We start from the raw sequence: 17,662 nt of genomic DNA, 5'->3' as shown, positions 1-17,662 counted from the left end.
TCTCATCTTGAACTGCTGTTGGAAGGACAGTAAAAAGGGCTGCTACATCTTCCTGGCAACAGGGTTGAAATTTAATTTGTTGCGTTGAGTAGACAAATGGGGTAGTCACCACTATGTGGCAGGTTATTCCTTTGTATTGGGCTCTAGTGGTGACATAGAGATGCATTTCATAGCTGAGGTCTGTTTGGAGAAGTCTTCGTAATTTTCATAACACTCCATTACGAAGACATGGACCGACTATTAAAAAGTGGCTCGAATATTCCTCTGGACAGCCTAGGAATCATTGGACCTCCTCTTGCAGAGAGTTTCCTCCCTAATCATTATCTGGGGATGTATCAGGCCCCATTCTTCGTCCCTTACTCTTGAAGACATTCTTATTGTAGTTTATACTTTTTAAAATATTGCATCTTCCTGTTAGCTAGCTGGCAAAACCTTCTAAGTTCAAGCAGAAATTTGACTTCATGTTGGTGTAGTCTGGAGTTATAACGTTCCTAGGCCTTGTGTGAGAGTTATTACAAAGACTTTAATAGTTTCTGAGGTATCTGGCCACACAAAATTAATTCTGTTCAAACACTATTGTGTCTTAAGGACATTTATGGAAAGGTCAGTAAATGTGTGAACTTGGCAGTGAAGTATTCAATGGGTATTGAAGTGCACCTAAATCATGCAGTTTAGAAGCATTGGTGCCTTTTGGAGTATGAAAATAAGCCTTAAGAAGCACAAACTATAAATGATATTATGAGTCTCAACGAGGCTTTTTTTTACCTATCAGACTTCAAACTCATTCTTAATTAAATAATGAATTAAAGTATTAATTAAAAAACCCAGTAGTAATATAAAGTAGTGCTAGTTTTAATGACAAAAATAGTCTTATTTAAATTTCTGTTGATTGCCATATCTTTTAGGTGGTGACTGAACGAATGAGCAATGGTGTCCAACAAGTCGAGGGGCATGAAAGTATCTTGTTGCAGGAGGGACTTCAAAATTGCAAGGATAATGACTCTGAAAGATCTGTTCCAAAAGAAGAGGAGGTCGCCCTCATGACCACTTCAGATGCCCAATTAAAGACTGACAGAATTGCCAATGTGGAAAATAAATTGGTACATGGGGAAATGCCAGAAAATGGAGATAACAAAATGAAAAATTTGGAGATTGTGGGTATGAATCGGAAAGCACAACAACCTCAGTCAAAAACCACTTGCACTCAGGATAATGCTGGGGAACCAGGAAAGACTGTAAAAGAAAAGTTGACTCCCGGGAGTGAAGCTTCATATAAAGGGGTTCCCTGGAATGATCCACAGTTAGACAGTGCTACATCAGGGAGTCACCGCCCTTTTAATGCACTGAGTTCATTAAACTTATACAAACCTTGCTTATCAGCATCTCAGAATTTACACAAAGTGGGTCAACCTTATTTTTCACCAATGTTTAATCAGGGTCCACATTTGATGTACTTACCAGCACCAAGCTTAAGCCATCCTCATGTTGCACTTTCCCTCTCAACAACTTTAGGTGTTACAGGGGTGCAGACTGTAGCATCATTTTCGCAAAGTAAAGCTGGTAGCCCTAATCTAGCGCCCATTCGGCATTCATATTCTCATCCCTTGACTTTCAGCAGACCCTTGACTTCAGACCCTAAAGCCAAACATTCTGCTGATCATTCTCAGTCCCTCCTTGTGAAAACAAAAGCCCATTTGGAACCACCTCAGAAGCGACAGTTTTTAATTTCCCCATCTCATCCATCATCACCATCTTCCCACATCTTTTTCAACCTGAGCAATGAATTGCCTTTATCAAGGAAGAATTCAAACAATCAGTTACCCAAAATTGCTGCCTGCAGCCCCAGTCATCAACCTTCACTTGAGCTCTCAGAAAGCTCACAACCTCCATTCATGGTATTCAGATCTCCACCTCAACTTGAGAAGCAGATATATCCAGAGGGATCCCATGATCTGCCTCTTGATTTGTCAGCAAAATCAAGCTGTTATGGTATAGGGGTTAAGCAGAATTCATTACCTGAGCTGAGGAAAACACCACCAATGCCGGTGTTAACTCCTGTCAAAGGGGATAGGACATTTTCTCTGTTGCACTCTAAAGGTGATGGCATTTCCCCACGAATACCTCAAAGTGGCTACAATACCAGCAGTATTAAAGGAAGCATTGGACTGACACCCTCGCTTATGGTGTTTCCTGATACTATAAGAAATGGGGCTACTCTGCAAAAGAAACCAGTTGCTCCTTTAACATTTCAGCCATCGAATCCAACTGTGTCATGGGTGAAAAGTTCAAGTAGTTCGATGAACCGAAATCCGCGGACTTTTGTCGGCGTGGCTAATGCTATACCTGCATCCATGTTACAGATTGTTAATGGAGATCCTAAAAGTGCTGCTAAGCAAGAACCAATTTCTATTGTTTACCAAGGAGACAGCCAGTTGGCACTTCCCAATGGCAACAAAAATGGGGAGCCCAAAAATGATGTGCATGAAGATCACGTTGTAAAGGAAAATAATAATAATTCACACAACTCTTTTGTATCTTCCTCTAGTGAAATAGCATCATTTCCTTCTCCATTCCTCATCGGAGGCAGCATTCCCATTAACCGCCTATCATTTGGTAGGGATAAAACTCTGTTTCATCATTCACCGTTATTATCAAATGGCAGCTGTCCTGCACCACAACTGTCACTAGCTCAAGGAATTCCTTATGGTGTGTCATCTTCCAGAGGAGAATATACTTTGTTTCAAAGCCCACATCATTTAGGGGCTGTGTGGACTCCTCCTAAAATTCATGCAGAGAAGATGAAGGAAAACCAGCTACAGACAATGGGGTCACCATTGTCCAACTTGGAGTCAATTGTTCAGAACACAGCTTTAGAGCTGTTTGCAGTTGAAAATAAAAAGGAGTGCCCTAAATCATTCAACCCAAATGCAATAAGTAAGGAAGGAATTCCTTCCAAAGATATGAACCAGCCAGCCCCCAATTGTGCAAATATAGTTGACTTAAGCCATTTATCTTTTGAAAACCAAAATAAAAATAGTCAGAAAGATCAACAGAATTCAGTTTCTACAGTCAAGATGGACAAAATGGGTAAAATTAATAAAGGAGTTGCCAATGAAAGTTGTAAGACTTCAACAGGTCGTGTGGGTGATGATGAAAAAGTTCATAATAAAGAACTAGAAATCCAAGGATTAATTACTTCTTTGCCGTTAAGCAAACAGCCTTTTGTTAATCAGAGCCATAATCATAAAGATCTTCCTGTTGCAGAATTACAAAGTGACAGGAATTTAGAGGTAGTGGCCATACAGGAGTTAGCAAGTGGAAGTACAACATCCTCCATGTTATCTACAGATACAGATCTATCAATGACTAAAGGTATGTGTAATGAAAAAGAACTTTGTACTGCTGGACCAGTCAAACGTACTGTTACCAAAGAAAAGGATGGTTCAGTGATGAATCCAGTTTCTAAATGCAAAGGACCTATTTCAGTTAGGTGCAGTACAAACCCATCTAACTGTGTGGGAGAGAAGTTCAAATGCACTAAGAAGGAAGATATTGTGAGTTCCAACAGGTTAAATCGAGAAGAGCGGACCATTCAGGTAAATTATAAATTTTAACATTTTTCCTTTACAGTTAGGATCCTTTACAGTTAAGTACTATAATGTTCAATAAGCAATGTCAATCAAAAGTGTGTGATCTAGTTCTGTTTTCTCTGGAGTTTTTATGATTAGTGATGCATAAAAATACACTTCAAGTGATTTTAAAAGAAAAATATCAGCTCATGAAACAATTTTTTGCAGTGTATGTAATATATCTATCTACTTACTGGATGGCAAGTTATTTTCAGACATGTAGAATGATTTGGGACTTTAAAATCAACAAAACAACCAACAATATTAGTGTTCAGCAAATCATGGCTTAAATCCAAAGCTGAACTATATTTAAAATCTTTTTATCTATTTACTCTGTGTTTTAAAAGTGAATGCTACAGTAGTACAATATATGATCCTGTGTTACCGTTGGGATTTGGGTGAACATGATTGTAGTTGTATGGAACTTCCATATTGAGTCCATTGGATAAGGTGTGTGTGCATTGGGTACATGTTTGTGTGAGAGAGTATTCTGAGGTGAACAATGGAAAGCTGAGGTATGGTGATTGTGATAGCAGTGACTTAAGATGATGAAGTAAGTGTTCTGTATCATACATAACACATGGTTATAAAAGAATGTTAGTTGTTAGTGAAGGTCAGGTGGTAAGATAACTACAGTGTGTATTCGGAGATAAATAAGCCTTTGACGATAATTTTATTGAAATTTCATTATCATGTTGAGGATGGTCAAATTTACTTTATAAAATGTGGTTATAATCAAGATGAGGTGGTAAAATTTTCTATGTTGTCTGTACACTTAAATGTATCGGTAATTGATTGTTACATTTCATTCCTACTCACTATAATAACTGTTAACGTGCAGCTAGAGAGTTTGCTTTGGCAAGATCATATGATTCTTTCAACTTGGAAATTCTATGGGCAAGATCAACTGACATGCTGCTGTTAGTTACAGTAGTTACTACTGTCAAATTCTTTTCATATTGGGAGGTAGGAAATCGGATATAGACAATAGGTGCAGAAGTAGACCATTCGGCCCTTCGAGCCTGCACCGCCATTCTGAGATCATGGCTGATCATCTACTATCAATACCCGGTTCCTGCCTTGTCCCCATAACCCTTGATTCCCCTATCCATAAGATACCTATCTAGCTCCTTCTTGAAAGCATCCAGAGAATTGGCCTCCACTGCCTTCTGAGGCAGCGCGTTCCACACCTCCACAACTCTCTGGGAGAAGTTGTTCCTCCTCAACTCTGTCCTAAATGACCTTCCCCTTATTCTTAAACCATGCCCTCTGGTACTGGACTCTCCCAGCAGCTGGAACATATTTTCTGCCTCTGTCTTGTCCAATCCCTTAATAATCTTGTATCTCTCAATCAGATCCCCCCTCAATCTCCTTAATTCCAGCATGTACAAGCCCAGTCTCTCTAACCTCTCTGCGTAAGACAGTCCGGACATCCCAGGAATTAACCTAGTGAACCTACGCTGCACCTCCTCCACAGCCAGGATGTCCTTCCTTAACCCTGGAGACCAAAACTGCACAGAATACTCCAGGTGTGCTCTCACCAGGGCCCTGTACATGTAGATGTCTGTATGCTTATATTCCACAAACCTTGCCTCAGTTTATCAGGGCTCCACTACAGTACTGAGCTCTCCATACAGCTGGAGATCTTGGTGGAATGGTCCTGGCCTGTGTATCAGTTGACAGGATTCTACAATTTAAAAGTATCTGCATGAATCAGAATATCAGACTCAATGGGCCGAATGGCCTAGTTATGCTCTTATGTTTTAAGTCTTATATGATCTGCTGAATGCTGGTGGGTCTTGGTCTCAGTAGAAGTCTAGGAATGGTTGGGATTCTCCTATCTTGGTAAGATCCTAGGAGGGACAATGGTTTCTGACTAAGGGAGATCCCACAAACTGAAGGAGGGTGGGGTCTTCTAAATCAGTGACCCAGATAACTTAGAATAAAGATTGCTTCAGTAACCTAGGAACTCAGTGATAAACAAATTCATGGTTTCCATCATAATGGAAGCTTTCACAATTCCAAATATAGTTGAATCTCATGTTTGGCTGGCACGCTTGAGGTTGAGTCTTTCTGATCGTCAAGGATGTTCCAGGACATGTCTGGGTATGTGGTGGAAAAGTCGCTATCTGCACAGGCCTCATCAAACAACTAAAGGCCTGTTTCACCTCAAGTGATTGTATCTTGGAGCCTGCCAGAAGGAGTTTACCAATGTTTGGCTTTCCAGTCATTGGAAATCATGGCCTGATCTTGTAGTTTCCATTTTTTAATGACTGATTTTTACCCACTGGGGCATGGGAAGTACAAAAGAACATTGTTCCTTTAAATAATTAATGTTATATGTGAGGTGAGCTTGCATCTTTCCACCGAGAATTTGTGCAAAGTATAGAAATGCAAAGTTAAAGTAGAAGATCAGCTATTTGTCAATAGCAAATACTCATTTGCTTTACAAAGGAAAAAACTGCTGCATTTGTGATTTTTTTTCTCTGTTTTTGAGCAAGTTTGTCATAGAACTATTTGCATAATTAACAAATAACTTCTTCCGGTTTAAAATGGTGCTACCGAGATGTGCGACAGCTTATTGCTGGTTTGAAAGGCAGGAGATTCGACTAGTATTTTTTCTGAAGCAAGCTGTGGTGAACTATCACCACAGACAGTGAGAAGGCAGGTGCAAGCGAGGCTAGTTCGGGGGATTAGCCGTGCTGGGGCATTGTGAGGTGCAATGTGTTTGAGCTGGGGCACAGACGGAGTTGGTATCACTGCCGAAGATGGAGTGAGTGATTTGGAGAGGGGTCCATGTGGAAGAGTTTCGATGCCCGTCCACCCAACCTGGGTGCAAGGTTGGAACTTTCCAAGCACCAAGCTGATTTAGTGAGATTGTGAATTGCTTTGGGCTGGGCGGCTCAAGTGTACCATGGCGCCGGGGTCAGGATCCTAGAGCGAGGCATTACCTGGTGCTTGGACAATTTAAATACTGGCACAGATAGACTGGAAGCCTGAGTGTCGAGAATGGAGGCGAGAGTCAAGCTGATTTCATTTGCTCTACTGCAAATGTTTATTCCTTTCTCTGTGGCATCGAGGCAGTGAAATGATCTTTAATCCTCTGATGTGATGAACTGGGACTGAGGGTTGGGCCTACTCCGGCTACTCTGGGAGTGGATCTGTGGACTCAGTCTGGTTCAGAATGTTGTTGCTTGCTTCTGTTGTTTGCATGATAGGTGTTTTTCTCTCTCTTTCTCTGTGCAGTGGTTTTTGGGTCTTTTTTTCAGTTGGGTTATTCGGGTTTCTTGCTTTGTGGCTGCCTGTAAGCGGACAAATCTCAAGGTTGTATAACTTTTACATTCTTCGATAATAAATGTACTTTGAATCTTTGAAATAAAAGGGTTGCTTATACAGTTGTTCTAATCCACACAAGGCAAACTTCACTGTTTACTATCTTTAAAGATCCTTCTTAAAATGATATATTATCCAGGCTTCAAGTACAGTACACAATTGCTCAAGATATGTCATTAATTTACTAAGCTACATAAGACTGTTATAAGAAATGCATGTAATAGTAGAATGGTGTCTGATATTTTATTGGACATTTTTTGTCTAATAACATAAGACTGTTTTACCCATGGTAAGGATCCTTGATACGGACATCTGAACAAAAGACAATGTAGTTAATTTTTCAACAGTAATATTGAGCAATCTTTGTTAAGTTTACTGGACAAGTAATTAAGACTGCTGGACTAATGATTCAGTGATGCATATCTAAAGACTAACATGGGTGCTGGGAATTTACATTTGAGTAATTAAATAATCTGGATTAAATGAAACACTAGACTGAGTAACTTGTGTGGACTTTGCAAAGATCTCCCAACATCCATCTGAAGAATGGTGAATGAGTTTGCAGAGGCATTTCACAGTGTAATTAAGTGACAGCCTGACATGTTCATATTCATAGAATCATATATTTTAGCCAATTTGTCATATTTTTCAATCAAAATCCCTGGGTATGCCTTTTCCACCAGCAGGACATATCCACCAGAGATGGAGGTGCAGTATTAGAAAGCAGGAAATGTAAGGCTGTGTATCCTCAGAGGTTCTAGCCTAGAGTCCATGGACCCCTTGTTTAATGGTATTGGTCCATGGAGGGAAAAAAAGCATTTGGGACCCCTGCTCTAGATGAATTCTGGATGACTTCAAATCTCAATGCATAAGCATCAACTTAACCATGGGTAAATAAACTCCTGGCTGACTGCCATCATTACCATCCTTTCATCTAATTGATCGGTACTACTTAAGATCAGCACTCCTTCAACGATTAGAATAAGCCCTCAAAGTAACAAGATTGTAGAATCTATTCTGACAACTACTGACATAGCTAACAGACAAGATTTGTTGCAGGCGTTTACTGTGTTACCAGCAAAATTGAAACTTGCCTTCAATAATGTTGCTAACATTGTGCTATAACTGGAAGGAATGACTGCTCTGCAGTCTTTCAAGAGACAATGTTCTATGGTTAACCTAAGGATAGTCTTTGTGCCACTACCTTTGAGCATTGTGAGATAAATTCTGAATAGTTCATACATTTCAAAGCTGAGCCCGTTGCACTTCCTGGATGTCATAAGTATCAGCAGAATGGTATCTCTTCATAATCTGCAATCTCATGTCCTGCACTCGTATTTTGTCAAGCTGAAGTTCAACCCTGGACCAGAGAGGAGTGCAGAAATGCATGCGTGGTGGTGTTGTAGTACAGGATTAGAAGAGTTAAATAACAAAAACTTCATGTAATAGGAAGCTATGATCTTATGACCAATGGATCAGAGCATAATTTGGATCATAGGAAGCATAGTTTGGCAGTGCCACGTGTGTCTTGAATAGAAGTAGACAGTCAAATGACAGAGGGTGAAGCTTCAGGGAAAACTTCATCATCAACCATGGTGAAGGCTAATGTGTGAGTTCCAAAAATCAAACAGAAGCACTTTCAGCTATCTTAGCCAGAGGTACATAATGGATAATCCATCCAGGTATCCACCTGAGGTTATAATTTTCAAAGAAGCTAGAGTGCACCCAATTTGATTCACTTTACTTAATATTTATTGCATATTAGATGGGAGCATTGCATAAACAGATGCTATGGGACTAGATAACATAAGGCTGACTAGCCGTGCCTCTAGCCAAGCTGTTCCACGACAATTATAACAATAGTAGCCACCTGGTGATGCATAGGAGGGTCCATATGTATCCAAGTCATAAAAAGCTAGTAAAGTCCTATCTTGTTAATTATTCCTCAGTTAGTTTGTCTCAGTCATAAACAGTTCTATTCCAGCAATATTCACTCGGTAATATGACATTCACTTACTAATAGCCAGCTCACTAATGGTCATTTTTGGTTTCATCAGATATATTGGCTCTTGACCCCATTGCAACATTGGTCCAGATTTGGACAGTGAAGCAAGGTGAGAGTGATTGTGGACATTGGGGAATCTTACAAAACAGAAGTTAAGGGAAAATCTATCCACAGGTTATGGTACTTTGCAAAAGGGAAGGTGATTTTTGGCAGTTAATCAACCCAATTACTGGAAGTTAATTTCTATCTGGGTTTCTCTGAGTATTGTCTGAGATTCAGCATCTTTTGCACACTGTACTCAGTGTTGAGTTTATTGTTGTATACACAAGTACATGTTTGAACAGGTGCAATAAAAAACTACTTTGCAGCAACATTGCAGGCTCATAGAATTATATAAGCAGTATTCACAGTAAAGCATAAATTATACGTGATTTTTACAAAAAACATGATATGAAAAAAAATAATAGCGTGGTCATAGTGTTGTTAAATTATAGTGTTTAGGGTTTTGACAGATGGTTCTAGAACTGAATGATTGAAGGAAAGTAGCTGTTCTTGAACTTGGTGGTATACCTCCTGCTGATGGTAGCTGATAAGATAGCATGGTCTGGATGATGTGAGTCTATGATCATAGATGCTGCCTTGCTGTGGCAGTGCCTTCTGTAAATATTACCAGTGATGGGAGGGATGTGCTTGTGATATGTTGGGCAGAGTCCACTACTGTCTGTACCTTCTAATGTGCATTCAGATTGCTGTAGCAGATCATGATGCAACCTGTCAGGATGCTTACACCAGTACATGGGCAGAGTTTGTTAGAGTGTTCGAGTAACGATCCGAGCCTCCTTAACTTCCTAAGAAAGTAAAGACACGAGTGCGCTTAACTTACAATTGTATCTATGTGCTGGACCTAGCAGTGGTCATGCAATAGGTTTTTGCCAGGAAATTTAAAATTGATTATTCTCTCCACCCCTGAACCCTGAGGTAGACTGTCACATTCGCCCTCCTTCCCCTTTCTGAAGTCAACAATCTGTTCTTTAATGTTGCTGACGTTGAGTGAGATGTTGTTGCAGCACCACCTGTCGTCATCAGCTGTGATTCGTCCAATAACAACAGTGTTGTCGGCAAATTTGAAAATGGAAGCAGAGCTGTGCTTAGCCACATACTCGTGTGTATAGAGTGTAGAACTGAGGGCAAAGCACAAAGCCTTGAGGTGTACCTGTGATAATGATCAGTGTGGAGATGTTGTTATCAATCCTCACTAACTGAAGTCTGCCAGCGAGGAAGATGAGTATCCATTTGTAGAGGGAGATACAGAAACCCATGTCCTGAAGCTTGGAGATGAGCTTGGATAGGAGCTGATGAACAGCAGCCTGACATAGGAGTTACTGTTCAGATGGTCTAGACCAGAGTGAAGACTCAGAGAAATTGCATCTGCTGTTGACCTGTTGTGGCAGTATGCAAATTAAAGAGGGTCGAGCTAGCAGCTTGGCCTTGTACATAACAGACAACATGCTAAAGAATTGGCAAGATTACCGCTGATGCACCACAAAGCATAGAGAGGAATAACAACAAGATGTATTTTTGTAGCAGATCCAAGTTATCTTTGAGGCAGGAGTTGGTTCATTGCATAATTTACCTCTCAGTGTGCTTCAGTACGGTTGACGTGAGCTTTAATAGATAGTAACAGAAGACCAGCATGCTCTTCTTGTGCACCGGTACAAATAGGTGCTTTTCTTGAAACAGGTGGGATTCTCAGACTGCAGAAGAGAGAGGGCAAGTATGTCAGTAAATACTCCAACCAGATGATCTGCGCAGATCTTTTTTAACTCTGCCAGTTATGCCATCTGGACCAGTGATCTGACCCATATGATTGAATGGGGATGTTTGCCAGTTATTGTGTAGTATCCAGTTCTATTTGCAATCCTTAAGGAAAGAAAGAAGCCTTTACCTTTATGTGATAAAACCTAAAATCATTCAGTTAGATAACATTCAGTGCAAAGCAATAACCATCTCTGGCAAGAAACTAAAATAGGGTTAGACTTAACTTCACCTCAAGCCATCTCCATCATGCTGCCACAGCATTGCTGATTACAGAAGAATCTGAAGGAAACTGAAAATTAAAAATAGATGGAAAAAGAGAGTATATAGGAAGCATAATTGGGGAATTCAATCTTCTCCTATAGGCATAATTAGGAAAATGGTTGTATATGAAGGAGTGGAGCCCATTAAGAACAAAAAAGGGAAATTACATTCTTATGGTTCCAAATGAGTATTTTAGATTTATATTCAACAGGAAAGAAGCTGGAAAGCAAAAGAGAAGAAAGTTGAGATGCTGTATATATTAGAGATTGATTTCATAGAGATATTAAAAAATGGCTGAACTAAATAATCACTAAACCAGATAATCACTAGCACCAGATGAGGTATATCCATGGCGGATGAAGCTTAATGGGAAGAAATGATGGGTGGGACATTTTAATAGGAAGAATGAGCAGAGACAATATAGAATTAATGTTTCTTTTCTAGAAGGTTTGTGGGAACAGAGGGACCAAGGCTATATTTGTACAAATCATGGAACAAGGTAGGACAGGATGTGAAAGTAATTAAATACACTATACTTATACACACACTAATAAACACTTGTATAACTTCAGTGGAATATTGTGTTCAGTTCTGGTCACCATATTATAGGAAGAGTGAAAGTTTTAAAGACTGTCTAGAAAAGAATTATCAAGATTGTCACTATGTTGAGGGATACAAGGACAGATTAGAGACACTGGTCCTTAGAGAAGAAGAAAACTGACAGGAGATTGGATAGAAATATGATGAGAGATCTAAACAGAGTTGATTGCAAGAGGTTGTTTCCTTTGGTGGACGATTTGGAATTAGAGGTTACAGATATAAATGAAGTGGAAAGAGAAGTAATGAGCAAACATGAGGAAAATCTTTTTTATTCAATATGTGGTTGGAGACTGCAATGTACTTTTACCATTTCCTTCAAGAAGTGTTTATTAAGAGTGTACATTTTGTGTGAGTCTTCTCTTTTCCCTTCCATTCCGTATATTCTCTAATATCCTTTTGCATATAAATATATCAATTAACCTTGAATATTCTCTATCATCAAACATTCACAGCTCCTTGTGATAAAGAAGTATGAAGATTTTCAGCCATCCATAAAAAAATGGCTTATTGACCAAGCATTTTCTGAATCTGTAGCTCTTAGTTTACACATTTCAGTGCCTTGGAATCTGTCCTGGCAACCTCTTTTTTTGCTTTCCTCAAATTCAACAGTGAGCAATTTTTAAAATTTGCTGCTAATAGACTATGGCTAATTACAAAGAATCCATGTTATTCTATTCTCCTCCAGCAACTAGAAGCTACAGAAAGATGTGATACTGTGGTACCATACCTGAAATCTCTATGTCAAGTATCCAATGACAAATCCAAAAATAATAATAAGTTATGGAAGATTTATTTGCCTCAATGTTATTTATTCCACCATGGTTTTCTCCGTGGTAGGTACTTAATGGAAGTTAGACTGTTTGCGTTAGACCTACGTTTATTCCTATGCAAACCTAATCAATTCCCTTAAAGAAAATAGTTCCTTCCATTAAGCACCTAACATATTCCAATTAATTGTAACATTTACAGAGTCTTGTGGTCAATTGGCTCAATATCCATACAGCAAAATTAAAATTTGCAAATGACATCAGCAATATTTTTGTTAATGTTAGGTTAAATACCATACCAAGCAAAATAGATAGATACCAAATCTTTTTATTTCATGGTTACTCACTACAGTTTTGATGAGTAGATCAATAAAGGCCTCTCTTTTCAGAATTGTGATTTCATATTTGCACCTGAAAGTCAGTTATAGAAGTTCTATGCATCAGATCACGTGAGGGAAATTAAGGTAGAGGCTCGGACTCATCAAGGTTCTAATTAAAAATGAACATTGAAGGGGTTTAGCAGTGTAGATGTACTGCTATCATTGATGTATAAAAGCTAGACCCGTGTTGCTCAAGAAACTCTGTGTGGGCATTGAAGCCATTGTGGGAACTTGTGGACCATTGGTTTCATTCCCATGGCAATGGCATATGAGACACCATGGTGTTTCTGTGAACAGAATAGAAAGTTCAAGCTTCAAGTAATCTCTCATCCAGCCATTAAGAGGGCTGAGTCTACCTCAATAATTGGAAGCCTCCTTGTGTAGAACCACTGAATAAAATCCTGCATTGCTGTGAGTTAATTGTCTACACCTTCTTATAATAGTATTTTTCTTAATCAGTTGGTTTAGATGCAGGGGTTCCCAATCTGGGGTCCACAGATCCCTTGGTTAATAATAAAGGTTCATGGTATAATAAAGGTTCATGGTATAATAAAAGTGGAGAACCCTTGGTTCAGAGTGACCATCAAAGTGGACAAGTGGCTTTACTGTTTATTGCTATGAAAGCAAATATCCTAGCACCTATATTTCAGGGACCTGCGATTTTGTGAAGGATGAATCTGATAATGCATGGCCACTCACTGTTCTGCAAAATTCCTTCGTTGCATGTGAAATTTTTATCTTTCATAAAATGTTTAAAAAATACCTATTACTGTTTAAAGATAAATGTCGTTTTCTTTATAGCAACTTTAACAAAATAATAAAAGAAGGTTATTGCATAGTTGTTAAATTAAACTCTAGTGGTTTCCTTCTATGTAGCATCTACAGTTATGCCATTATGTTGATCACTCCTGCTGTGGTTGTCGCCTTGCTGTTGGTAAGATTCCTGCTTTTGGTGATATGGAAGGTAGTCATCCGTACAGCCCTTGCCCAAAATGGCCAAGTGCTGTTTTGGACCAGAAGTGATTGACTGTTGATTAGATTTGGTGGCTGTAGGTAAAAAGAGTGTACTATCTTAAGAGACTCTGGTGGCAGGAGAAATGCAGAAAAAGATAAAACATTCTTAATTCTGCATCTGCAGAATTCCTGTTGTTTGCGTTTTTAAAACATTCTTAAGCTGCTTTGAGAGTGTATAAGAATTGAGTCAATAGCAGGTATGGATTTGCTGTAACTCTCTGATTACATTTTATTTAAGGCAGTCCCCAAACCCCAGCCTTCAGCAGTGAGCATGTCCTGCAAAACAATAGTCTGTTTTCTTTTGGCTGCAGTGAGATGTTTCTGTTGCTGCAGGAGAACAGGGCTCTGTTCTCCTAGATACAAGTTTATTTGCTGCTAGTTTACAGTTATCAGAACTGTGATCAGTCTGGGATTCCACAATGACAGAAAGACTTTCAATATCCTCTCCCTCGCTTTCAAAGAAGCAGAACCTATTCTATTGCCTAACCGTCATTGAAGGCTTGCACAGAAGTGTATAATTTCCATTGTAGACATTCTTCCTCAGGTCCACATGACCTTGCACATGATGAATTCTTCAGTACTTTTGGTTATACACATTTGATCTGACACACAAGACTATAGTTCAGATTTTTCAAGTGTAACCCACTCCACCATCCCTTGTCTTTCTCTCTGATTATTCATTTGATGCCCACAGAGATGTATTGTGTGAACTCACCTAATAAACCAGCACAGCAGATTTTCTTTTCCTCATGCCTGACTGCAGTCCACTTGTGAAAATTTTCAGCCTTCATGAATTCACATTTCTTTCCTAGGTTATTGTGTTGGTATTTAGTTATAATGTCAATCTTATCATCAAACCAACTGCTGGCTTATTATTTCCAGAGTCTTCTTGCTCCTGTGCATGGACCTCTGTAGAGTTGGTAGAGAGGGTGATACTTTCTGGTAGTTCTGCAGTGATAAGGACTCAAATATATGGCAATGCTTCCTTTATTTTCCCTTTGTGGAGTGTATTGAGCATAGACATGGAATATTCTATACAGACAATTCCAAACGGGAGCAATCATTGTGGAAAAAGGATAAGATGATTGAATTTCACAGAAATTGAGAACTGGTCTGCAGACCCTTATCGGTGAATGTCAAGGTGGAAAGAGTGTCACTATCTGGCCCATGGTGAGTGTGGAGAACAGAGCAAAAAGTCAGTATTTGTGATAAGATAGTAGGAGAGTCGGGGAGTGCACAGACCAAGATCCGGTGTCCAAGTGGTCTTGATGTGCACCCCAAGGTAATAATTGAGTGTTAGGTCTTGCTTTATAAGTTTTTGGAGAGGTCATGACGGTCGTCAGTGCACTATTCCATATTTTGTGGGATGCTGCCATTGCATGCACACTGCCAGCTTCTGATAGGCATATCAAGCTTTTCTAAACAATTGCATCTTTCCCCATGCCTTCTATTGTTCTCTTCCATGAAAAGTCTTAACTCTTCTTCCACCTTTACTTCCCCTTCTCATTGTATTTCTGCATAAAACCACTTCAGCATTGATGTCAATGAGTCCCAGCTGAAAAGAAGGCATCAGCAGCTACACATTGTACACTCTTTTGTAAAGTTTATCACTTCTACACTGTTTTGTAGGGTATATCACTTCTCAAGTATGGAAAATATTTTTATGGAAATATTGAAATTTGTGATCTTTTGAGAACTTTTAGACTAAAGTAAGGCCAAGTGCTACTTGGTCTTAGTGCTCCAATTTGGCGAAAAATAAATTTCTAATCCTTGTTCTTTTAAGCCATTCTTAGTTTTTCTAACCATGTGAGAAAATATAATCCTTGATTGAGATGATTTTTCACTGTCATTATGTGAAATGAAAGGTTGAGAAATCGGAGATGAATAGGTGGCAGGATTCTTGGTTAATTCACTCTGCTACTGAGAGTCACTGTTTCAGTAGCCATGTGATCTCTTTCAAGAACTGGAATCATAGATATAATAGAAACTGAATAGAGGAATCTGCTGTTTTAAATGTTGTTCTTTGTTAAATAGTCAAATTGGATTATGTTAAATGAGTTGGAATCATCAATATGCTTGATACAAACTTGCAAAGAAAGTTTAAGTGAAAGGTATTCATGACTTCAGTTGAATATAAATTGCAGGGAAGCAAAAGACGGTCAAGCAGTCTCGAAGTGAGCCAGAGAGTAAATGAAGAAGATGGCTGTTTATCTGAAGGACATGATGGGGAAAGAAGAAGCAGACGGCTGAAGACACCAAAGACTGAATCCCCTTCCAGGACAGCAGTACAAGATAAAGGTCGAACTGGTAAGTAAAGCAACACTGCTTGTATGCTACCTAGTGCACTGAAGTGAGCCTAGGATAAGAACGTGCTGTAGTTAAAACATGAGAGACCTTCCTTTATTTGTGTTGCCCACAATAGCATTTCCATTCAAACCACTGAGGACCTAATGAGTTGGGTGTTTTTGGCCAGTTACTGAGAAAAATTGGGTAACACACTATTAAGGCAGTCTTTTTTGGTATCTAGGTTTCTGTTGTGTGTTTGGAGTCAAAATTCTCCCATAGAATACAACAAAATTTTAAATAAACTTTGATAGTGATCTAGGAATGAATAGCCATTATAGAAAATAAACATACACCCTATCCTCGTTATATGTGGGGGATACGTTCCTCGAAGTCGACACATAATGTGAAAATGCATAATGTGAATAATTATTTAAATGGAGAAAATAGGGATGTGTTCTTGAGGGCTTCCTAAATATGTTTTATCTGTAATTTATTCACATTTTCATACCAATACTACACAAAAGCAGTACCACAAGGCAACATTCGTATTATATTTCATCAATTTAAGGTAATATTCAATGTAATAAATCATAGAAAGTTAACATATTAGGGTGTACAGTACTCACCAACAGTGGCAGGTGCGTTCGCTCCGGGAGATGAGTGGTTGTTGTGGTGTCGGGCAGCTTTACATGGATGAGGTGGATGGTTGTGTGTCGTCAGGATCATCAGGGACGGCAAGGGGTGAAGGAAGAAAACTCCCAGTACTGCTGGCAGCAGGAGATGACATCGGTTTGAAGAAAGTGGTGAGGATTGTTTGCTTGGCAGCATTTTGTTTTTCAGCATAAATTTGCTTGTAGGGAAGAAGGCTTGACTGTAGGGAATGACTGAAATGCTGACTCCGTTCTAAACTTGGGTTCATGGCCATTGCTATTTGTGTTAAGTGTTCTGCAGCCTTAAAAAACTCTGCCAGTCGCTTCAGAGTGGAAGACCTGACCTCTTTCCAGGATTCATCAATGTTGTTGATGGCATGTCTGATGTTGAAGGACTTCCACCATTCCCTCTTCGTTGGTAAAACTCCCGGGATTTTCAAAATCGTCTGTTACTTGAAGCATCTGAGAGTCAGTTCGCCATAAAAAATATGCCTTGAATGTGGATATCACACCTTGATCGAGTGGTTGAATCAGCAACATTGTGTTAGGCGGCAGGAACTGCATTGTTATGTTAGGATGAATGCTGTCCGAATGTTTAAGATGGGCTGGCGCATTGTCAAGCAACAAAAGAACTTTAAAGGCAAGATTCTGTTCCTGGCAGTAGCGTTCAGCCTCAACAGCAAAATGATTAGCAAACCAATCTTCAAAGATTTGACCAGTGACCTATGCTTTCTTGTTAGCTGCCCAGTGGACAGGAAGCATATTCTTACTCAAACCCTTAAGAGCACGGGGGTTTAGTGAACGGTAAACTAAGAGAGGCTTCATCTTACAGTCTCCTTCGGCATTGGAACACATAAGCAAAGTCAGTCTATCCTTTGCTGCCTTGAAACCTGACGCAGTTTTCTCTTCCTTACTTATG

General features: G+C 39.3%; 1 protein-coding gene across 5 annotated transcripts in view; it reads left to right on the top strand.

The window, feature by feature from the left end:
* Window positions 1–17,662, top strand: part of LOC140204187 (BCL-6 corepressor-like protein 1) — a 221,285-nt gene that overhangs the window by 141,143 nt on the left and 62,480 nt on the right. For all 5 annotated transcript variants that reach the window (XM_072270659.1, XM_072270658.1, XM_072270660.1 and 2 more), the window contains 2 exons: window positions 906–3,596; window positions 15,952–16,114. In XM_072270659.1, the coding sequence (XP_072126760.1) occupies window positions 906–3,596; window positions 15,952–16,114 (2,854 nt within the window). The remainder of the gene's footprint in view (window positions 1–905; window positions 3,597–15,951; window positions 16,115–17,662) is intronic.

This window comes from Mobula birostris, chromosome 10 (genome assembly GCF_030028105.1).
Source record: "Mobula birostris isolate sMobBir1 chromosome 10, sMobBir1.hap1, whole genome shotgun sequence".
Lineage (NCBI taxonomy): Eukaryota > Metazoa > Chordata > Chondrichthyes > Myliobatiformes > Myliobatidae > Mobula > Mobula birostris.
Note: the sequence above shows the minus strand (reverse complement) of the source record. Positions and strands in the feature narration are given on the sequence as shown.